At 42.0% G+C, this 21,393-nt stretch overlaps 1 protein-coding gene across 10 annotated transcripts in view; it reads left to right on the top strand.

Moving 5' to 3' along the window:
- The window catches only part of EPB41L1 (erythrocyte membrane protein band 4.1 like 1), a 206,335-nt gene extending 186,651 nt beyond the window's left edge, over positions 1-19,684 (top strand). For 7 of the 10 annotated variants that reach the window (XM_048497674.1, XM_048497677.1, XM_048497676.1 and 4 more), the window contains 10 exons: positions 90-2,759; positions 3,381-3,491; positions 4,698-5,084; positions 6,016-6,099; positions 7,296-7,376; positions 9,366-9,422; positions 11,239-11,334; positions 11,650-11,730; positions 13,517-13,633; positions 16,452-19,684. In XM_048497674.1, coding sequence (XP_048353631.1) covers positions 90-2,759; positions 3,381-3,491; positions 4,698-5,084; positions 6,016-6,099; positions 7,296-7,376; positions 9,366-9,422; positions 11,239-11,334; positions 11,650-11,730; positions 13,517-13,633; positions 16,452-16,460 — 3,693 coding nt within the window. In that variant the 3' untranslated portion in view covers positions 16,461-19,684. The remainder of the gene's footprint in view (positions 1-89; positions 2,760-3,380; positions 3,492-4,697; positions 5,085-6,015; positions 6,100-7,295; positions 7,377-9,365; positions 9,423-11,238; positions 11,335-11,649; positions 11,731-13,516; positions 13,634-16,451) is intronic. The other 3 variants (XM_048497682.1, XM_048497681.1, XM_048497680.1) reach the window with 1 other exon arrangement.
- The last annotated feature ends 1,709 nt before the right edge of the window (positions 19,685-21,393 follow it).

The following is a 21,393-nucleotide window of genomic DNA, read 5'->3' as shown; positions in this document are numbered from 1 at the left end:
AATGGCAAATCATTTGTTGCATATTAATGATCATCTATTCAGGTAACTTGTGTTTGATGATTACTCTTCTTGCTCCAATTGCAATGCAGGGTTCAGAGCATTGGGTATTTATAGAAAAAGAAACTTCTGGTCTGGAAGAACTAGTACTAAAAAAAATGGTTGAGATCCAGAAGGATGACACACATGCAGGTCGTTCAGAGCAGCAAGGAAATTTGGACTTCTCCAAAGTGACCAGTGCAGTAGGGGAACTCAAGTCAGCAGAAAAGCAAGAAGAGAAAGCTAGTGAAGAAAGCAAAAGTCAGATGTACAGAAAAGCCAAAATGATCGCCAGCCCAGAGGATTTTGAATCATTATGGGAAGATGATGTCTGTGAGAGAGAAAGTAGAGAATTCTCTTCTGAGACCGACAGCCAGACAGCAGAGGAAAAAGAAGAGCAAAAAATAGCTATAGTCTGCACTGAACCTCAGCAACCAAGGGACCTCTTCAAAGGACCCACAGAGAAGAGGACCGAACCTGAAGGCGTTGAAGCCGAAGAGAGACAAAGGTCTTTTTGGTCAGAGTCATCAATAGAAGAGAATAGAACTATCCTACATGATCAGAGAACTGTTTTGTCATATCTGGACAACGAAGTGTTAAAAACTAGCTCAGTTTCTGAGGCTGTTAAAACTAAGGTAAAATTGAGTGACAAGATAGTGTCTTCTGCCACAGAAAGGATCATCTATTTGGGCTCTGCTGAAACAGATGAAAAAGAAAAGAAGACCAAAAATGCATCTGACAAAGAGGAGCTTTCCTCAGCGGGGGAGAGGCAGGAAGCCCAACTACAGCTAACTGATGAAAATGGGGAGAGCACTAGGCTTGCTTTAGCTGTAGATGCAGAACAGACAGAAAGAAATAAAAAGTTCCAGTCCATCTCGCCCACAAATGTTGAAAGGATATCAGAGGTCAGTAAACCAATTACAGAATGTGATGAGCTGAAGATAAACACAGAGGACAAGAAAAAGTTGCACCCTATAGAGCATTCATCAGAAGAAAGAGATTCTCCTGAGCTGAATGATAATGGTTCAGAATATTACAGGGAATCCACTGTGTTCTTTACCACAGAGGAATCCACTGGCAGAGCTTTCCATGTAGCATCGGCGGAACTAAAACCTGGATCCCCGAGGAATGAAAAAGCAGCTCCGCTTTCTTGTGGGAAAGAACAAAGCACTGATGAAATGCAGAATGTTGGGAAAAAATCTGGGAAACAATCCGACAAGAAAGAGGCAAATGTTACCACGGACCAAGTGGACATTCTGTGCAGAATTTCAGAAACCCAAATGGGAAAAACCGAGTTACAAGAAATTGAAACTTCACAGATATGTCTTCAGATGGAAGCCATAGAGATTGCTAGATCCAGTTCTGGTTCCTCATCAAAGCATTCTTTCAGCAGTATGAAAACTTCAGAGAAAGATCAGTTTCAGCTCCAGCAAAAAGCAGAATGGTTAGAGGAGGATGACACCCTAGTTTCATCCCAGTCTCCACATGACAGCGTCTCTGTAATTCATGATCCAGCTGTAAATAAATCAACAGGTTCAGAAGGATCAGTGAAGAGAAAATATCCCGAGCTGGAACAATCTCCTAAAGATGAGATGTCTGAATTGGAAGACCTGGCTAAAGGTAGACTCCAAGAACTAGAAGATGCAGCCAATGCCAACTATCCTGAAAGAATAGAAGAAAGGCTTATACTGGAAGAAGAGTCAACTAAAGATGAACCACCCACTTTGGATAACCTCTCAGAATTGAAAACGACAGAAAAGGATGACTTCTTGAAGACTGGAGATGAGCCCCATGATCTAGGTGGACCAGCTAAATATAAATTCCAGGAATTTGATAAAGCAGAAGAGGCTGGAAAGATCAAAACTCAAAAACTGAAAAGTATATATGAAGAACAACACTGTGGAGTGGGAGAACTGCCCAGAGATGATCCTCAAAATTCAGAGGGTCAAACTTTAGACTCAGAGGGACTGGAGCAGGACACATCCTCTAATGTAAAGCAGGTATCCAATGACCAACTTTTACCCCTGGCCAGCTCTCTTGATCCTACACCCCTGAAACTGGGAGAAATACTTAAAGATAACACTTCTTTTAAAGACAAACATGAGGCATCAAGTGATGTCTCTCATACAGTATCCCCAGAAAGGCACAAAGAATGTTCACAGCTTGATAATGGTTGGGAAGATCTACAGATGGCCAGCAAGAAACAGAAACCCCATCTGGAGCCCCTGAAGTTAGCTACATGTGGTGCAGAAATTACTCCAGCTCAAAAATCGGAGGAAATCACCGTGCCTATGGAAAGTCATGGGGGATCACTGGAAGAAGTCTCTGTGGCTTCTAGAATTAAGATGTTTGAACAAGGAGAAATATGTAACCCTTCTTTTGATGAGCAACCCACAGCCCAAAAGGGACTCCATGAAATTTGTCCTGGCAGTAAGGCTCCCACAGAGCCATCAAAGATGCAGATAGAGCTACAAGCAGGTATATTTTCAGAGAAGAGTGGTGTTCAAGTTACATCAGGATTGAACACTTTTGATAAAAAAACGAAGGATCCCGAAGAAGCCTCTGACATGGTCTACTTGACCGTCACACAAGGAACAAGCGAAGGAGAACCTTCTCAGCCTTCCTCTTGGAAAGAAGATATTTCTATTGAATCTGAGCAAGAAGGAGATGCTGAACTGGCTTCTCCTGATTCTGGCTGTGAAATCACTTTGGCAGAAGCTGTGGTAACTCCCCAGATGAACTGTCCCCCCGGAAAGTTCATAAAGCATGTTGTGTGACTCTTCTTTTTTTTTTGTAATGCATCATGTGCCATGGCTTCCAACATGGCCGTTGACTGAGAGCTGCTGCTTGCATCCCCTGTCCTTTTCCTGTATGTGTGTGTGGCCTGGCTCATTTGCTGAATGCAAACCTGCTGGCCCAGGCAAGCCCATCAGCTTTTGGATTGTTATTTGTGTGTGCGCGCGTGTGTGTGTGTGTGTGTGTAAAAATTTCCTGAAGATTTGGCTACATGGAGAATGCCAGCTGCTAACATGAAACCAGGCAAAAGAGCATTGTGAATGGAGTTGCAAAACGGAGTGGAAGGGATGACACACTTGAGAGCTTTGTATCTCCCACCTACCTCCAGATACACACGTAGCAGCAACATTCTCACGCTTCCAGCTTCTTCCTTCTTGCATCTCTTAATTTGACAATCCCCTTCTTGCTTAGCTTGTCAGCCCTTCCCCTCTTCCCTTCTTTTGACTAGCTGGTGGCTGGCCGACCAAATAGCTTCCCACTGCTCCAACCAAGGTACTTGCAGAGTTCCCTTTCCACTCCTTAAGACTAACCCCTTTTCTCTAATCTAGAGCAAATTTCAAGAGCCAGCTTGGGAAGAAAAGGATTTCTCAGTCCCACCAGTAAATGCCTCCCCGAAAGAAGAGAGTTTAAAGGCTGCTTCTGCCCCAGTGGCCTCTCAGGTCTCGGTGCTGTTTTACTAACTGCTTGTTCTTTTTTGTGGTGTCCAAGCTCACCCTAGTCAGTAGAGATCTGTGTGCTGCTGACTCCTTCCCTAGTAACTGGGCTGCTATATATATATGTTTTATATATATGCTCTTTCTCTGTTTGTTGTAAGCTATCTTGTTTCATACCTCTCAACATACCAGAAGCTTGGACAAAAGTAAGGGATAAGGAGGCGGGTAAATTAAAACATTTTTCCTAAAATCTAACCCAAATCCCACTAGCCTTGAGGATCTCTCTATTTACTTCAGTAACTTTTCAGCTAAGGTATAACAGAGGGGAATTTTTAACAGAAGAATGCAACTTCCTTAGGGACAAGAAAGCTTTATAGCAACTCATTCATTCAAGATGATGTGCTGCAAAACCACCTGCAGAACCAGTGTGGGTTGAAATTTATCCTCTGAAGCAGTTGAGAGGTATGTGTGGCCTTCCAAGCAAACTAGGAGAGGGAAGACCTGCTCTGTTTTTCCTTGTCAATTACACTGATTGAAAAACATAACACAATAGAGTGAATACTTTAGGGGTTTCCTGAGGTTGCATGTTGATCCCCTCCGAAGATGTAATTGCTCACACAAATGCCACAGTTCCTCTTGGAATGTTCCCTGCGCATTTTAAATGAGCTTTAACAACATGGGCTTCAGTGAAATTGACAATGTTTCTTGCTTCTCCTTCAAAGTGTGTGCAGATGGCGGGGATTGGCCTTTGTCTTTCCTCAGTATACAAATTTGATTTTCTATTCTTTTTCTCCTTTTCCCCCTTTGTATCACTTTTCTTTCTGGTCCCCAGTCAAATGCGATCTTAAACTCCTTTTTTTAAAAATGTCTTAACAAGTGTTTGTGTTTTGTGCACACCTGCTTTTGGCAAATATACCACTATGCCTTTAGATATACTCAGCCATGTTTTGGGAGGGGAGTGATATTTTTGATATCCTGGTTTCATTTTCTGTTTGCAGTTTAGCAAATAAAATTAGGAACCAATCTCTCCCACCTCCCTTCTCCGTGCATATCTTGTGCCATAAGAAAGATTTTGGATTTCAGAGTTGGGATATGTTTGAAACCCTTCCTATGATGCATCCTTTGCCCTCTTTTCTGTTGGGTCTTGCTGGCTCTGACCTGTCATTCAGCACTTACAGCCTGAGCTTCTTTCCTCCTTTTTGTCTCATTCAGAGAGCGGGATTGAGGGAGGGCACAGAGGAGAAGTCTAAGCCACCACGGCACAGGGCTCCTGAAAGTGACACAGGAGATGAGGACCAAGACCAAGAGAGAGACTCAGTCTTCCTAAAGGACAACCACTTGGCCATCGAGCGCAAGTGTTCAAGTATCACTGTCAGCTCAACTTCCAGTCTTGAGGCTGAGGTGGACTTCACAGTCATTGGTGACTACCACAGCACAGCCTTTGAAGATTTCTCCCGGAGTTTGCCTGAGCTTGACAAGGAAAAGAGTGAGGGAGAAGGAGAAAGTCAGGTTTCTCCTCGAGACTCTGACAAACCAGCTCCCAAGCAGGAAGATGATGCCAAGGATGGCGATAAAGCTTCCCCTGTAATTTCAGAAGAGGTACAAAAAGAAATCACAGCCGGCAGATATGTTCTTGGCGTCCTCATTATGCTGTGTTGCGTGTCTTGCATTTGACGTTGCTTGATCAACTGTCCTTTCTCACACGTTTGGAAGAGCACGCTTACTTCCAAGCAGCTCCAAACAGATTTCTCAGATGTTTTAACCCACCATCGTGAATGTTGTTGTCTTGTTTGCATGGTTGTTTTTGACATCAAAATGCATGATTGTGTCAGAGGGGTTCAAATGTATCTCCTAATCCTAATCTTCATGATAGCATCATACTTTAACCCACTGTATTTGCCTGGCTTGTTCCACCACAAGGTATCTCATGGGGTGGGTTTGTGTCTGCTTTGTGTTGCATGGACTCAACAAATAACACATGTATTGAAGGAATTCAGTCTCTGTTAATAGAATTTACTAGATGGGATGAACAGCCTCTAGGAAGGCAGATGAGTCCAACAAAAAGACTCTTTTCTGGTTGCACAGAGGTCCGAAAGTAAGAAAAATGAAGATTCCTCGAGCCTGACTGAGAGTGAGAAAGTACCATGGAGAAATAATTGTTAATATATTTCTAAAAGCAAGCCTCACGCAGATGCTTGTAGTCCTTTCAGTAGAATTCTCTGTTTGCACTAAAATATAGAAGTTTAAATTCTTCACCTCAGTCCCTTTAATTTACTGGAGTTCTTTTCCCAGTCTTGATTTTAATGTCATCTTGAATCAACCTGTGTTTTTAATCGCACACACACACGCAGCGACAGACCTTGTTGTTTGAAAACCACATATACCCTTTGCATTAGAAAAAATGCTCACATTCAAGCGGGACACGGTTTATGCTATTGCAGTTACTTCATCCGTGACTTCCTGCAGGTTGCAAACCAGCAGATTTGTGTAGCTAAAAGGGGTTGCTAATTTTTGTTTGTTTGTTTGGTAGTCATCAGATATGAAAGCAGAAATTTTGAAAAAAGCAGAAGAGATCTCTCTGCATCACAGAATCACTGCAACAGAAACTACACAGGTAACTTTGGTTTTCCAGTTTCGCTTAAATTTGGCACCATGGCCAAAGCACATGAAGTGAGGGCTTGCCGTGTGATACCGTTTGGAAGATTGTGACTGGATTTGCACGGTTGCAGAGCTGTTGCTGAAATAGAAGGGATGGTGTGTTTGGAGTCTGTGAGGAGATCCTCCAGTTTGCTGCTCTGTCAACACAGAGGGCTCAGTTGAAAGTGTGTGTGAATACAAAGTGTCATCAAGTCACAGCCAACTCAAGACCTGCTCATGGACTTTTCAGAGCAAGAGAAGAACAGAGGTGGTTTGCCGTTGCTTGCCTCCTTGTAGCAACCCTGAACTTCCCATCCAAGTATTAACCAGGGTTGACCAAACTTAGCTTCCAAGGTTGGGCTAGCTTTGGCCATCCAGGCCAGAGTAGTTATAAATGTTGTGTGTGTGCACGCATGCACCATTCAAATGCAAATGATTTGTGTCAACCCTTGATGGGGTTGTCTAGGCAAGAGGCCTTCAGAGGTGGTTCATCATTGCCTGCCTCTGCATCATAACCCTTGTGTTCCTCGGAGGTCACCCATCCAAATACTAGCTAGGGCCGACTCTGTTTAGCTTCTAAGATCTGATATGATCAGGCTTGCCTGGGTCATCAAGGTCAGGGCAGTTACAAGCCTACTGCACTTTAAATAAAATATATGTGTATTGTCGAAGGCTTTCATGGCTGGAATCACTGGGGTATTGTGAGGTTTCTGGGCTGTATGGCCATGTTCCAATAGCATTTTCTCCTGACATTTTGCCTGCATCTGTGGCTGGCATCTTCAGCTGATCCTCTGAAGATATCGGCCACAGATGCAGGCGAAACACCAGGAGAAAATGCTACTGGAATACAGCCTGGAAACCCCACCACACCCCAAAATATACGTGCTTTGACGCTGTATGTGTGCATGTTTCAAACAATGCAGCTTTTTCCAAAACATCAAAAGCTTGTGTCCCACTCTACCACTCTAGAGGTTATAACAATATAGCCTGCAAATGTGGCTTGGTACTGTAGAAATCAAGGATCATGCATTTGTTGTAATTGGGTGGGGAATTAAGCAGCAAGTCCTCTATTGCCTAATGAAAGAATTTTAAAAATGCTGATCTTGCAAAGATTGTTCTTATGCTTCAGCTGTAACTGCATGGACTCACACTGTTTTCTGCTTTCATTGACAGGTTGATGGAACCACCACAGGCGGAAGAGAGACAGTAACCACTTCACACATTGTCAGCACAGAAACCATATCTACATCCTCTGTAAGTGCCTGTAGGAAAAGGCAGGTGGATATGAACCTCTCCTCTTTCTTGAGTTTTTTTCATTTCTCTTTAAGCTATCATCCTGATTTCTGTGACCACTGAACTACTTGTGACTCCAGAGGCACAGGAATACTGAGTGGAGCAGCAGTAGCATAGTGGTTAAGAGCAGGTGTACTCTAATCTGGAGGAACCGGGTTTGATTTCCGCTCTGCCGCCTGAGCTGTGGAGGCTTATCTGGGGAATTCAGATTAGCCTGTGCACTCCCACACACGCCAGCTGGGTGACCTTGGGCTAGTCACAGTTCTTCTGAGCTCTCTCAGCCCCACCTACCTCACAGGGTGCTTGTTGTGAGGGGGGAAGGGAAATGTGTTTGTAAGCCCCTTTGTGCCTCCTTACTTTCCGCCCCCCACGTGACTCCAATGGCCGCACCTGGGGCAACCCCCTGCCCTGTGACCGCTACGCGACTGGGGTGTACAGAGTACTCCCTGTTCTTCTTCTTGTGACATGGAGGCAACTTCATGTTTTTGTTCTTCTGCATGTATAACATTATTGACACTTGCTGTTTAGACCTACGATAAGCACCAGTTCTTCAGCAGATGCCTTTGTGTTTTGCACAAGGTGAAAAAGATGTGTGTAGCCATCTCACATATTATAGTCACTCCCTAAATCTTTAAGTGATACTGAGTCCTGCTGTTGTATGTGAAGCCTGCCTAGAACTTGTAGCATCTGAATAGGCCGTTTATTGTACAGTTTAAGTAGTGTTCATTGGTGGTGATGGAGGAGCTCCTGTGGCACTTTAGGTATTTATTTTGAAAAAGAGATATAAATATAACACTTAAATTATATATGTATTATTTTATCTGAAACCTGTATAAGCAAAGGCTAGTTTTATGAGTGCTGGAGGCGGGAGGGTACTTACTTTGCTATGTAAGCACAGTGCTAGCTTGCTTCTAAACTAGAGAAAGTAGTAAAAAATCATAGACAAACAGCTGAAAACCTTGGGAGAAGGCATCAAGCATTTCCACGATGATGTAGGCCTGCAGTTCCTAATCTTTTTGGTTTGGTGACCCACAAGTCCAAATGTACTTGGAATGGTGAAGGGTTCATCTAAAGTTTTTTGGCATTCTAGGCAAACCTCTATTTCTTTGCAGTGGTTAACTAGATGTTTTTGTGAAACCAACAAACAGCATACAAAGGGGACAGCAGCCCCCAGAATGAACCCCAAACATGTGACATTCTGACATATTCAGACTTTGCCTTTGGAGGTTAGATTTCAGCCTCTGATCACCTTTTCCTTTTCCATTATTCTCTCTAATCACCCCCTGCCCAAGATTCTAAGAAGCTTACTTTAGTAACCATCAGGACACATTTTACTTTGTCAACATGTTTGTGCAGTGAAGAAAAAATACCAATCAATGTATAACATGGAAGATACCACTTTCAGGGTCAGATCTTGGTTTCCAAAATACAAAAGTAAGCAATGGAAAGGACAAGGGGGTCCACTATTGGGTCCTGACACACAGTTTGGGAAACACTGATGCAGACAAAAGGCTTGAATCTACTAGAGTGTTTCCAGAGATGGAAGGATTTTCCTCCATGGAGTGTGACTTTCTTGCCTCTCCATACAGCTGCACCCCTAAATTCCCCATGAAATACTGTTCCTGGGGACAAGGGGTCACCAGAAACAGTGGCCCACTCCACACAGGCCAAGTGGGCCAGTGAAGTCCTTCCATCCACAGAAACAGTCCAAGCCAAACCTTGTGATCCCACAGATTGAGAATCCTCCCCATCTGTTGATCCTCAGACAAAAGGGGAGAAGGGAAATCTGCAGAGTCATGTAGATAATGTTGTAGAAAGTTAGAGGAAGGGACATTTGAAAGTTTCAACTAATAAATGTCCTGGCAAGAGTCCCCTTTTCTTATTTAGGTCTCTTACCTAATGAGCTATTTCTCTGCACCTTAATTTCAATGTATATGTTGTGTTTTGCAGGACCACAGCACCCCCAAGCCTGGGAAGGGAACAACAGAACTTCGCTCCATCTCTCCAGTGAGTGTTTTTCTATTTGTGAACCTTAGAGAAAGAGATAACATGGAGTGCAGCAGAAAGTTAATGCAACACTGCAACCACCCTCTGGCTCCATCCACTTCCCAAGGCAGCCTCCTGTCTCCTTTCCAGCATGATTAACAAGAAAACAAGGTTCAGTGGGGTTTTGGAAAACAGAAGCCGCAAGACAAGCAGACTTTCTTCTTTTTTGCCTGAGGCCAGTGTAAGACCATTAGTACAATATCTGAGACCTTGGTGCTGCACAGAATGAGCACATACAACACATGTTTATCGGATGATAATTAAATCTACCTGTACTTGTAATTTAAAACCATTAGTCTCACACAAAAGGATGCAGAAACAACTATAAAGCAAGTCATCGTTTCTCTGTCCATCGTCTTCCAGCTCGTGTGCCAGCTGCTTAACAGCTACTCAAAAGGTGGTACAATTTATTTGACCTCAGGTTGGTAGATCTTCTGCTCTTCCTGTCTTAATTGGGAGTTAATCCCTTTTCATTGGGAAGAGAAATTACCAGAATGTTTTTTTTCTGTGCTTCCTATCTTAGAAAACAATGTAAGAAGGCAGATTAGGGACTTTCATCAGTTGGACTGGCATTGGATTAAACCACATTCACTGTAACTTCTGAAAAGCAGCCCAATGAAATGAAGGATTTTTTTAAATGACGCTTTTTTTAGCTCAATGTTTGCAGAGACAGTGGAAGAGGGGAAATTTTTTAATATATCATGGGAGTTCACTTGTGCAATTTCGCAATTTGTTGACCTTGGCAAATGCACTGTCATGACTTCTCTAAGGTTTGGGGGATCTTTGCAATGTTATCTGTATATTGAATTCTGAATGTGGTCTCAGAGTGTGAATTTTTTAAAAAAAAATTCTCACAATGGAGCCAGAGAAAAATAAGGGAAATGTTTCTACAAGCCTGGGAGTTGTTGAGTTTGAAGAAATAGCTGGAAGTTTTTAAAAAATCAGCAGTGTTGAAAACCTACAAAATTGAAAAATGTACATTGTGGTCATATCTTTGACAGATTTTTGCTTTCATTTCGGGCAAGGGTGTCCAACTCTGGCCCTCCAGATGTTAATGGACTACGATTCCCATCATCCCCTACCAGCATAAATCATAGTCCTTGAACATCTGGAAGGCCAGAGCTGGACACCCCTGATTCAGGGAGGTGTCAGGCAAAACTATGTAACACCACTGGTCCGCTGATTTGTTTGTGAAACTTTGCTTGTGATTTGTTTGTGAAACTTTGGACATTTTATACCTCAAGCCCTGCCCAGGGCTTTTTAGTCAAAGATGCCGAAATATTAACCTGGTACCTTCCGTAAGCAAAGCATATGATCTGTCACTGAGTTACATTACATCCCTGATGGGAATGCAAAAGGGACATGTCACAAAGATGATGGATTGAATATGTCTTCAGATTTTCATATGGTAAGGCTATATAAAGGATTTCATTTTATTTTACATTTTATTTTATTTTATGATTTTACATTTTATGTTTTCATTACTACTGATTGTTTCCTGATTGCTTACTAGACCTATATGACAATCATTAAGTGCTGTACCTTATGATTCTTGACAAATGTATTTTTCTTTTATGTACACTGAGAGCATATGCACCGGAGACAAATTCCTTGTGTGTCCAATCACACTTGGCCAATAAAGATTCTATTCTATTCTATTCTATTCTATTCTATTCTATTCTATTCTATTCTATTCTAAAGGATCTGTGTTGTAAAAGAAAACAGAATCTGTTTGATCCATCTGTTGACATGGACAGTGTTTTGTATGTTCTTGTAGATCACCAGCAGTGCTGTTGGGAAAGAAGCCTTCACCAGCCTTTTTGGGGCAACAGCAGAAACTCTCTCCACCTCCACAACCACCCATGTTACCAAGGTAAGCACAGTTTAGGAGAACACCATATGAGAGCACCATCAAATGTTATGGAGTGTTTTGATGAATATCACAGTGCATTGTAACTTTAATGTACTATATGCAAGGAAAAATAAGAGGCAGCTAGCTAAGGAATGCATTTTTCTTATAATTGCATATGGTATATAGGAATGGCCTTGAACAAACTGTTATTTTTTGTCATGTCCCGTTCTGGGAAAGCATCGTGACAGACCTCCTCATGCAGTTGATGGTGCTGTGCAAAGAAAGTTACCCCTTTACACACTAAAATGCTATATGACCTTTATTTCTTTATTCCAGACTGTGAAAGGAGGATTTTCTGAAACAAGAATAGAAAAGCGAATCATCATAACAGGAGATGAAGACGTGGACCAGGATCAGGTATGAAGGAAGTCTGTGGGAACTTGTCAGCACTGTAAGAACGTTCTTAACCAAGCTTTCCATTCCCAGTTTTATAGGAAAGCTAAGATGGCTGAAATCTCCAAATCCATTCTTCCCTGTATATTTAGTTCTACTTCAGAATATGAAGAGGGAGATTAATGGTCCCATGTGTTCGTAGAGTGCAGTCTTCCGAGCTGATCTCCCCTGTGGTGTTTGGACATTTGGCTTAGAAACTGATGGCTTACAGTTTTAAAACTAGTGGTTTAGAAATTGATCAATGAATCAGGGAAGTTCTTGCTTCAGATCTCACTTCTGTCACAAAATCTCTATCAGTGCAATCCTAAACTGAGTTATTATTCTAAGTCTATTGAATTCAGTGGACAAAGAAAGGTGTAACTCTACTTTGGGTTGCATTTAGGTGGCTTGTAACCCATTCTTCACTTTAGCCCACCCACCCACCCGCATTTTCAGCATGGAGATAATATTGACTTGAATTACAGGGTTGTTGTAAGGATTATAACCATTATAACCATTACAACAATAGGCAGCCCAATCCAGGGTGAGGGCAGAAGAGTGGCAGCTGGAAATGGTGCCGTCGTACTGTCTCCAAAGAGACACTTGCATGGCATCGGGGGGGCGGGGCTTTTATGTCCCCAGGAAAGCCCATTGCCCAGAGTGACTTACACCACACTGTTTGGTGGCATAAGTCTGGCCCCTTCCGCACATGCAGAATAATGCATTTTCAGTCCACTTTCACAATTGTTTGCAAGTGGATTTTGCTATTCTGCTCAGCTGCAAAGTACCTTGAAAGTGCACTATTCTGCATGTGCGGAAGGGGCCTCTGTGCCCCTGGGAGGGGTTGTTCCTAGCCTGAAAGAACACTATCCTCTGGGAATGCACTCATGACACCAACGTGGGCAGTTGCAGCAGAGGCCTGCCACTGCAGGGACCAGCTTCCATGTTTGGCCACTGTACATATGTGCAGTGGCCCAACACCAAGGTAAGTGGCCCAAAGCCAGTATTCATGTCTCTTTGCCTCCCTGATTGCACTCTTGCCATATTTTTCTCTATTTATATTATCTCTTCTATCTAGCCAAGCAACCCAACATGGCTTCCCTTGGCAGGGAACAACAGTATTTTTACAAAGTCATTGTCAAAAGTCAAAATACTGTTCTGGCAATGTAATGCTACTATTGGACCCAGATGGTTTCTTTTCAAGTTTCATAGTAGATCAGAATGGCCAGCTTTTCATCACCAGGGTTCCTTTACCTTGAACAAGGGCAAAATGTTCAGTGCATAGAGCTTTTCAAAGCCCTTGCAGCACTTCATATAACAAAATGCATATTTCCAACAATCAGTGTACATTTGTATGCCGAAAATCTGCACTTGCAAGGAACTACAGAAATGGGTGAAGACTGTTACACAGAATATATTTAGCTCCTTTGCAGGCTGTGCAGAAATATCAGCTCACATATAAATATTATTATTACTACATGGGAACTTAACATACATAAGAAATGGTTGGAATCCATTGTAGGTTTGCAGAGAGATTGCTTGTAGTGGATCCTGCCCACAAGTGTTGCCTTCAATGGAGCCAACAGCAGATCTGTGGAGCCCAACCCATTTGTTTAGAATAGAAAATCTTTGCTAAGACTGTAAAGTCACTTTCACAAATAGAGTTCTCTGTGTTTCCTGTGGCAGTCTTAATATGTGTTTCTGCACATATTGTGTTGTTAGAACACCTGGAGCGAATGGGTTTGAAACATTCACTGTTTTCTTTTCATAGGCTTTGGCTCTGGCAATCAAGGAAGCAAAGCTGCAGCATCCCGACATGCTGGTAACCAAAGCTGTAGTATATCGAGAAACAGAACCCTCTCCAGAGGAAAAGGACAAGAAGCCTCAGGTGTGTCTAGATAACCTGTTGCAGTAAGACACAAAAAGTAGCTTGATCTTGCATGCCTAGTAACATGCACTGCTATGTGGAGTAGAGTTACACTCTTCTAAAATATTCTTAATTACTGTTTTCGAAACAAAAGTCATAAACAATAAGCCACCACACACTACAAGGGAAGCCTAAGATTTGCTGCCTGTATTACAGCATGATTTTACTACAGCTGCATGCAAAATTATTTGTTTATCTGTTTAGAAGCTAAGTCTTCTGGGTTACTAAGAGGTGAAGACAGTCCTGCTTAAGCAAAGCAAAAATCTGTTGAGCTCTCAAATCTGAAAATTCAAGGCAATCCAAAATAATATGATCTATAGTCAGTTTGGTTATTACTGCATCCACAGGGTCTATGAGACTATGGAGTACTATCAAATCTGCCCAACAGCACTGCTGGTGTCAAGTCATTTTTAAATGTGAACCCATAAAAGCCCTTCTAGACTTAGGAAAACATAATTCAAAGTAGTCTGGCATTTTTGTGTGGCATTTTTGTTGAGGTAAGAATGCCAACTGAAAAAGATTAACATTCTCTGTGTGTAGGCTTGAGTTTTTAAAAAAATGGTAAAATTCGGATTGAGGTTTTACAGGGTTCAAAATTATCAGGAAACCCAAAAAGCCCCAATAGCTGATTTGGTAAACCCAAAAATATTCAGGAAAATGCCTGAAAATAAGCCTATGGGGATTTTTTGTGTGTTTTTTGTGTTTTTCCACCTTTAGGGGGTGCATTTTTCAAAATAGCTGTACCAAACTTGCAAGGTGGCTTTGGGAGACTCTCCTGATGAGAGTTCAGGAGGTCTAATTTTATGAGCCCCCAAAGGGGGTCCCCCAATTTCCCATTGATTCCAGTAGTTTCTAATGAGAGTTGGGAACTACTCCTTTGAGGATCCATAGCACTAGTCCCCCTGAACCAAACTTCTCATTTGCTTATTAGAGATTGTTCACTGGGAAGGTTACTGTCACAGGCTGACTGTCAAGGACGACAGAAAACAGGGAGCAGCTGATAGATGTTTACTGCAGGTTAAACACAGGTCAGAAATGTCTCTTAAGGTACCTGAGAAGGCGCTGGTTAGAGTTCAGTCTGAGAACCAGTAAGCAAGCTCACCAGTCCACCAGGTCATCACAATCTAAAACACAAATCCAAAAAGCAGGTCCAGGGGGCAAAGTCCAAGGGTTGTTACCAGAAAGCAGGCTTTTCTAAGCAATCCACAGAACCGAAGCAGAGTAGCCGTCGAGGTGACGAATTGCTTTCTGCAAAAACGCACAGCTGTGAGCTGTCTCTTATCAGCATGAGGGCAGAAATGCTGAAGGAATGTTGCTTCAGGGAGCTGGTCCTGCTGACAAATGCTGAGCAGCCAGCCGAGCTGATCGTCTACGCTCATCTAATTCAAGGCGTAACCGTTGGTGACTCTGCTTTTAAGGGGTGGGTGAACTGGGAGGACTGTTTGCTTGGGGTGCTGAGGGTGGATTCTGAGAAAGTCCTAACTTTGAGGGCCCGGCCGAGGACTCTGGATCAACAGCTGGTTCATCCTCTTCTGATGAACAGCTGCTCTCACGCCTCTACTCCTGAAACATCCCTTTGCTGTCCATGGGGGGATTAAAAGGGGTGTGTGGTAGGCTGCTTTTATCTTCACTGTCCAATACAGAAGGAGAACCAATCATGACACCTGGTACCATTTATTGACTTAAGCCCATAATATATAAATATTTCAACATTTTTGCTGCCCAGGTGGCTTCCCATAACAATTAGATTCAGGACAGATGAAAGCACAGCAAATGATTAAAATGTGATCTTTACTGCCAGAAGCTGTAGTGATGTCCACAGGCTTCAAAAGATTTAAAAGGAGATTGGAGAGATTAATGGAGGATAGGCTGCTAACCATAATGATAGTCAGCCTCTGAATCCAGTGCCAGGAGGAAACATCACGGGATGGCCTTCACTTCTGTTGGACCTCCAAAGGAACTGGTTGGCCATTATGTAAGACAGAACCCTGGACTACATGTGATCCAGCAGGACTCTTCCTTTGTTAATTAAAGCAGTAAATCAAAGATCAATATGAGCCTGCGGGAAAAATTAATAGTCATCAATATCCAGTGAGCAATAAAACCAACAGTGTCAATTTTAGATCCATAGGAATAAAATCAGCAACATTCAGACTAGTGGGAATCAAATTAGCATTAATTTGGTTAACATTGGCTAGAAAAATAATAAAACTATTGTGTTCACTTGTATTCAAGCTCTATACCTGCAAACCTTACTTGCAGGGGAATGTTGGGCTCTTGGCTCTGGGATAAAGTCAGTTTGCGTACCAACTAGCACTAGCTGACCTGGTAGGTGCCTTGAGCTGAACGTTCACTGTAGACTAAATGGCAATGCCTTTTCATCACCAGGCACATTTTAAGAATTGAGAGCATACTGAAATGACAGAGCACATATACTGCATGCAGAAAGTGCCAGATTGTGTCCTTGACATCTCCAGTTTAGACAATCTTAGGGAGCCAGAGTATGAAAGGAACCTTTGCGTGAGATCCTGGCAAGATCTTTCTAGGGGAAGTGTATGTTTCTCTAGCATGCCGTTCTAGTTGCACTGGTTCTAATCTGCACTGATTCAGCTAACAGTGCAGTCTGATACAGGATTACTCTTAATTTAAACCCACTGAAAAATCAGTGGATTTAGGCTAGAGTGACTGAACTGTAAAATCTTGCATATTGCCTTAATAAGAAAGTCCGCTATGTTGCTTGTTTTTTTTTTCTTAATTCATGTTTTATTCCTTTGTACAGGAATCTTGACCTTTGGGTTTCTAGAAGTTGACATCTCTATTTTAATTTGGAGTAAAGAAGGGGCCTTTTATGCTGGATTCCTCAATGAGACACAGAACGTCCTGGCTGCAAGAGTAATGTTGAGAGACAAAAATAAATAAATAAAAAAGGAATAGCAAATATATTATATATTATATATACAGGAAACAAAAAAATGCATCCTTGCACTGCTGCTACATGCTGGAGAAAAATTACCAAGCCAACATCAGCAACAAAACAAACCCAACACCTCTTCAAAACAAAATTGGAAGAATTGACTAGACTGACTTTAAAAGAAAAAAAAACCATGATGGTAATAATATTATTAACAATACAATAAACCACCATTCTGCATGTTACATTTAAAGGATACATAGCTCATTTGTTGCACACTGAATGGAAAAGCAAAAATGCTTTGCAACAAAGCAAGAAATCAACAAGCAAAACCACAAAATGATTCCCTGCATAGGAAAGAATTTTTAAAAATTCACCTGTATGATGCTTGTTTAATTATTTTCCAATCTGGGATGTGTGGTGATCATTCTTTCTCCCTGCTCCATGCCACTTCTGTTGCTTTACCTTTTTGGTTCTGTTTATTTTCCAAACTTGTATTTCCTTTTTAAAAAAATCCTTCCTCTCTTCATCCAGTCTCTTGTTCTGATGAAAATAATTCACTGGGTTTCACTTAAAGCAAAGCAAAATGACATGTATATGATTTCTCATTGAACCAGATGCAACCTGTAGAAGTTTCACATGGATGTGCTTTTAAGTTATGTATATTATATATAACTGGGGAGGGTGGGGAATGATATTAAAACCAATTAAAGTGCTGATAAGTATGACAATGACGTTTTTACATTATAATTATTTGATTGACTGTGGTTGATGTATTATGAGACTCTTAGATCATGCTGATATCCCATGAAACAGAGTAGGAAAAAATTCACTAATCTCTCTCTTGGGGGCAGTATTTGTCTGTCACACACCTAACCTGTGCTCTTGCAAAAGAGATTGCCATAGTGACACTGTAGTGTTTGTAATTGGTTGGTTGGTGGAAAAGGCAGAATTCAGCACTGTGGGAAGGTGGATAAGAAAGTCAGAATGAACTGGTGCTACTACAACCCAGTCAAAGTCGGTAAATGGTGCCATCCTCCTCCAGCCCCAAGAAAATGATGCCGTGGTAAGGATAGGAGGCTAGTTTTCTTCCTTCACCGCCTTCTGAGATCTTGAAGATGTTGTCTCAGTCATAAGCATTTAGCTGCTATGGAGCTATTTACTCCATGTGTCAGTTCTTCAAACTATTTTTAAAAAATCAACCCTTTAATTTAGTAATCCCCTCAAACCAATTGGCCGCTGTGTTCGGCTCTGCTTCTGAAATGAAGTTCTGACTAGTTTTACAGCTCTCCCAAAGAAATGTTGAAGGTGAACAAGGAGGCATGCTCACCCACTCCCAGATTCCACCTGACTGTTAGGATAACGCTAAAGTCAGTAGGGAAATAGTACAAAATAGCATTGTTTCTCTCCAGATACAATTGACTCATACACTTGCACAGGCTAGAACAAGGATTTATTTATAAAGGAAAGTGATACCTTGTCTTTTGAAAGTGCATCCCTGTCTAGATCACAGTAAGCTGTGAAAGTTGGGGCGGGGGGGGGGGGGGGACCAGCCAATGCCCAGTGAGGACTGGCGCTACTTGGAGGTGAAGAATATGCTACTGATGGTACCAGGCACTGGAAACTTTCCTTTGGGCTGTCCATGAATTGTTTACATCTGTTGCATGAGAAGGAAAATTAAAGCAGGTACAAAATGTAAGGACAAACCAAATTCATCAGTTTTCAAGGGGATCCAGCTAACTGCTCTAGATGGTAGAGAAGGGCTCACAAGCACTTCATTCACCATGCTTGTCTTTTATCTCCCCTTCTCAACACATCATTGGTACTTGGAGAAACACATCTAACTGGTACCTATGACTGGACTCTAGATATCTTAGAAAGATGGCCTTATTTGAATGAAAGTCATTGGGGTAAAGTGGGTGATAGCCCATATGGTAAGCTATTTTGACTTTCTGAGAAACCCTAGGTCATTGGTCTTTCGAGTTGCAATGATTGGTCTCCTGAAACTGAATTTACTTCTGTCCTGCAGGCATGACCCTGTAAGCAGTGAAAGCATCAACACAGGCTTTATGCTGAAATGCTTAAGAGTCACTGCCACTTCTTCCACTGGACCCTTCTCTCTCTGATTCTGTCTGAGGGTTCTTGTTGATTTTTTTTTCGCTTCCTGTTGTTTTTAGAGACCTATGAAGTTCTCCAGAACCAAAAGGGAGAGGAAATAAGATGCATGCACATATAATAAATAGAATGCCAAATCATTCCTAGAAACCCTTGTGCTTTCAATTAAAAAAGAAACCAACAACTAGGGAATCTTGGGAGTACCGTTATGTAAGGCATTAAGAGGGAATCTCTCAACCTTCCATTGTGATTTTGAAATCAGTTCAAAAGTTGAATAGTTGGATGGAGCCAACAGTCCTGCTCCTGGTGTACATCTGGGTGAGTGCCATAAACATTGGTGGAGATGCACTGCATCAAAACCGATAGGCTTAGAATCCAACCCTGTCAACTAGTGGAAAAAGCTAAAACACACTTATTTCTTTGGATTCTTTCCTCAGCTTGTCTGATGGGTAGCCATTACACAAAAACGGTTTTTTTTCTTCACCGAGCAAGATGTGGCTTATATATAGATACCCACACATAACACACACAATATTTATTATTTGTGGTAGTACTAAAGCCATGCATAATTTTTAAAAACTATTTCCAGTCAATTTGGTTTTCACTACTGCTGCCATCTGATCTAGCTGGTCACTCTTCTTTCTTTTCTTGGGCCCTTTCCAGAGAAGGGGGTGGGTGGGTGGAAAATGCAACTGCTTAGTTTGCACCAAATCCCGCAAATTGATTTCAAAACTGGCCTTGCAATTGCATGAATGAATTAATATTAACAATTCTTTTTTAATTTGAAAAGCACCTTACCAACCAACTGCAATGCTCTGTCATTCCTTCACTAATTCCATTGTCCACCCCATTCCTATTTTTGTCCCTCCCAACCCCACCCCAACCCCTTCAATCATATCCTCCTTCAGTGCTTGGTGGTGTATGCGTGTGTGCTCACTGTTCTTGTATTCAATAAAAGTGAAATAAATGTGTTTGATGCTCAACCACTTTGTGGCTTGCACAGACTTTTCTCTTAGGAGGGAGGGTAGTGGAGACTCTGGGGGTAGCTCTGAGACTGGGTACAGGCATGAGGGGGTGGAGACACATTCTGCAGAACTACTTGAATGATAGACACTATAATGCAGTACTTTTTCTTGCACTTCCATGCTCTTGTTCTGTCTCTGCCTTTTCCACTTCAAGGTTTTCCTTTCCCACATGACTATCCTTTGTTTTCAGCTGCTCATGCTCGGCTGTGCTGTTATCATTCCCATTTGTGTGTCTCAGCTCCACCAGTCCTTCTAGATACTTCTTCCTAAACCTGCCAGTCTGATTCTTACAGACCCTTTAGATCTGCAGTTTGTCCAGTGGACCTGCCCGCTCTGCATCCGACACTTAGAAATTCTGAATTGACTTCAAATGTACAAGCCAGGAGTCGGGTTTTTGCCCACCTTCCAAGATTCCTCCACAGCAAATATTTGCATCTTCGCTGGTTTGCCCTTTCCCCTGTATTTCTGGTGGACTGGCTTCCTTTTTTTATTGTTTATATCTACATGTGCAATCAATTATATATGCATCCTTTGTTCAATTACACTTTCAAACATGCATACAATGTGTCATGAGAAGGTTTTTTTTGTTTTTTAAAACCAGAACGAATGGTGAAAAACTGCTCAGGAGTGTATTTCAATGTCAGAGGGATCAACCTATCAGCATTCTGCACATCTTCTGTTTTGGGTTTAGCAGAACCTGTTCCTCCGGGGAGGAAATGAATATTGCACGCGTGTGATGAAAACATGGGAAGTGCACTTTACAAGGAGCACTGACTCCTGTTTATGATGAATAGCTGTCAGCCTTTGGTGCTTGGCCACCATTGGTGAGGAAGGGTGATTGTGAGAAATCATGACAGAATTAAAGATCAATGGAGCAGCCACTGCTTTATGGGAAACAGGATGATGTATGAGTCCAGCCAGTAAGGATGGAAATAATGGATACAACATCAATTTTACATTCTGGATGGTTAATCCAGAATAAGAAATTTCAATTCCAAATGGTTTGTGTAGAAAATCCCCATTCAAGCCTCAAGCAGAATAACGAAGAATTGGGGGAAAAATCTTATCTCCTGATCACCTATTTTAAATGGTACCAAGTTGGTAAATGTGCCAGTGTGGCGTAATGGTTAAAAGCTGCGGACTCTAATCTGGAGAACTGGGTTTGATTCCCCACTTTTCATGAAGCCTGTTGGGTAACTCTGGGTCAGTCACGGTTCTCTCAGAACTCTCTAAACCCATGCAGAGGCAGACAGTGACAAACTATCTGTGTCAGTTCCTTGCCCTGAAAACTCTCTGGGGTCACCATAACACAGCTGTGACTTGACAGCATTTTACACACACAAAAGTTGAGAAGTGCTCTGGCATATGTACCTAAGTGTCCCTACACTCTACTATGTTAATCAATATGAAGCAGGCTTGAAGGAGTATGGGTTTGACAAGCAATCCTGATCAGGTCTATTCAGTTGGGCTACTTCAAAGGAAGAGTTCTTAGGTTTTTGTTTCAGGAGATGAAAACCATCAGGAGGGGATTATACATCAGTCCCTTGTGGAGAGGTGAGTAACTTTTCATTCTCTTGACTGATGGAAGTAAAAGTGTGTCCTGGAGATGTCAGCTTTCGGCTGGTCCTCAATATAAAATGTGTTTTTGTGTTTCTTTGAAGCAAACAGAC

Source organism: Sphaerodactylus townsendi, linkage group LG05 (genome assembly GCF_021028975.2).
Source record: "Sphaerodactylus townsendi isolate TG3544 linkage group LG05, MPM_Stown_v2.3, whole genome shotgun sequence".
In the NCBI taxonomy this organism is placed as follows: domain Eukaryota; kingdom Metazoa; phylum Chordata; class Lepidosauria; order Squamata; family Sphaerodactylidae; genus Sphaerodactylus; species Sphaerodactylus townsendi.
The sequence above is the reverse complement of the archived record's forward strand: the minus strand, read 5'-3'. Positions and strand labels throughout refer to the sequence as shown.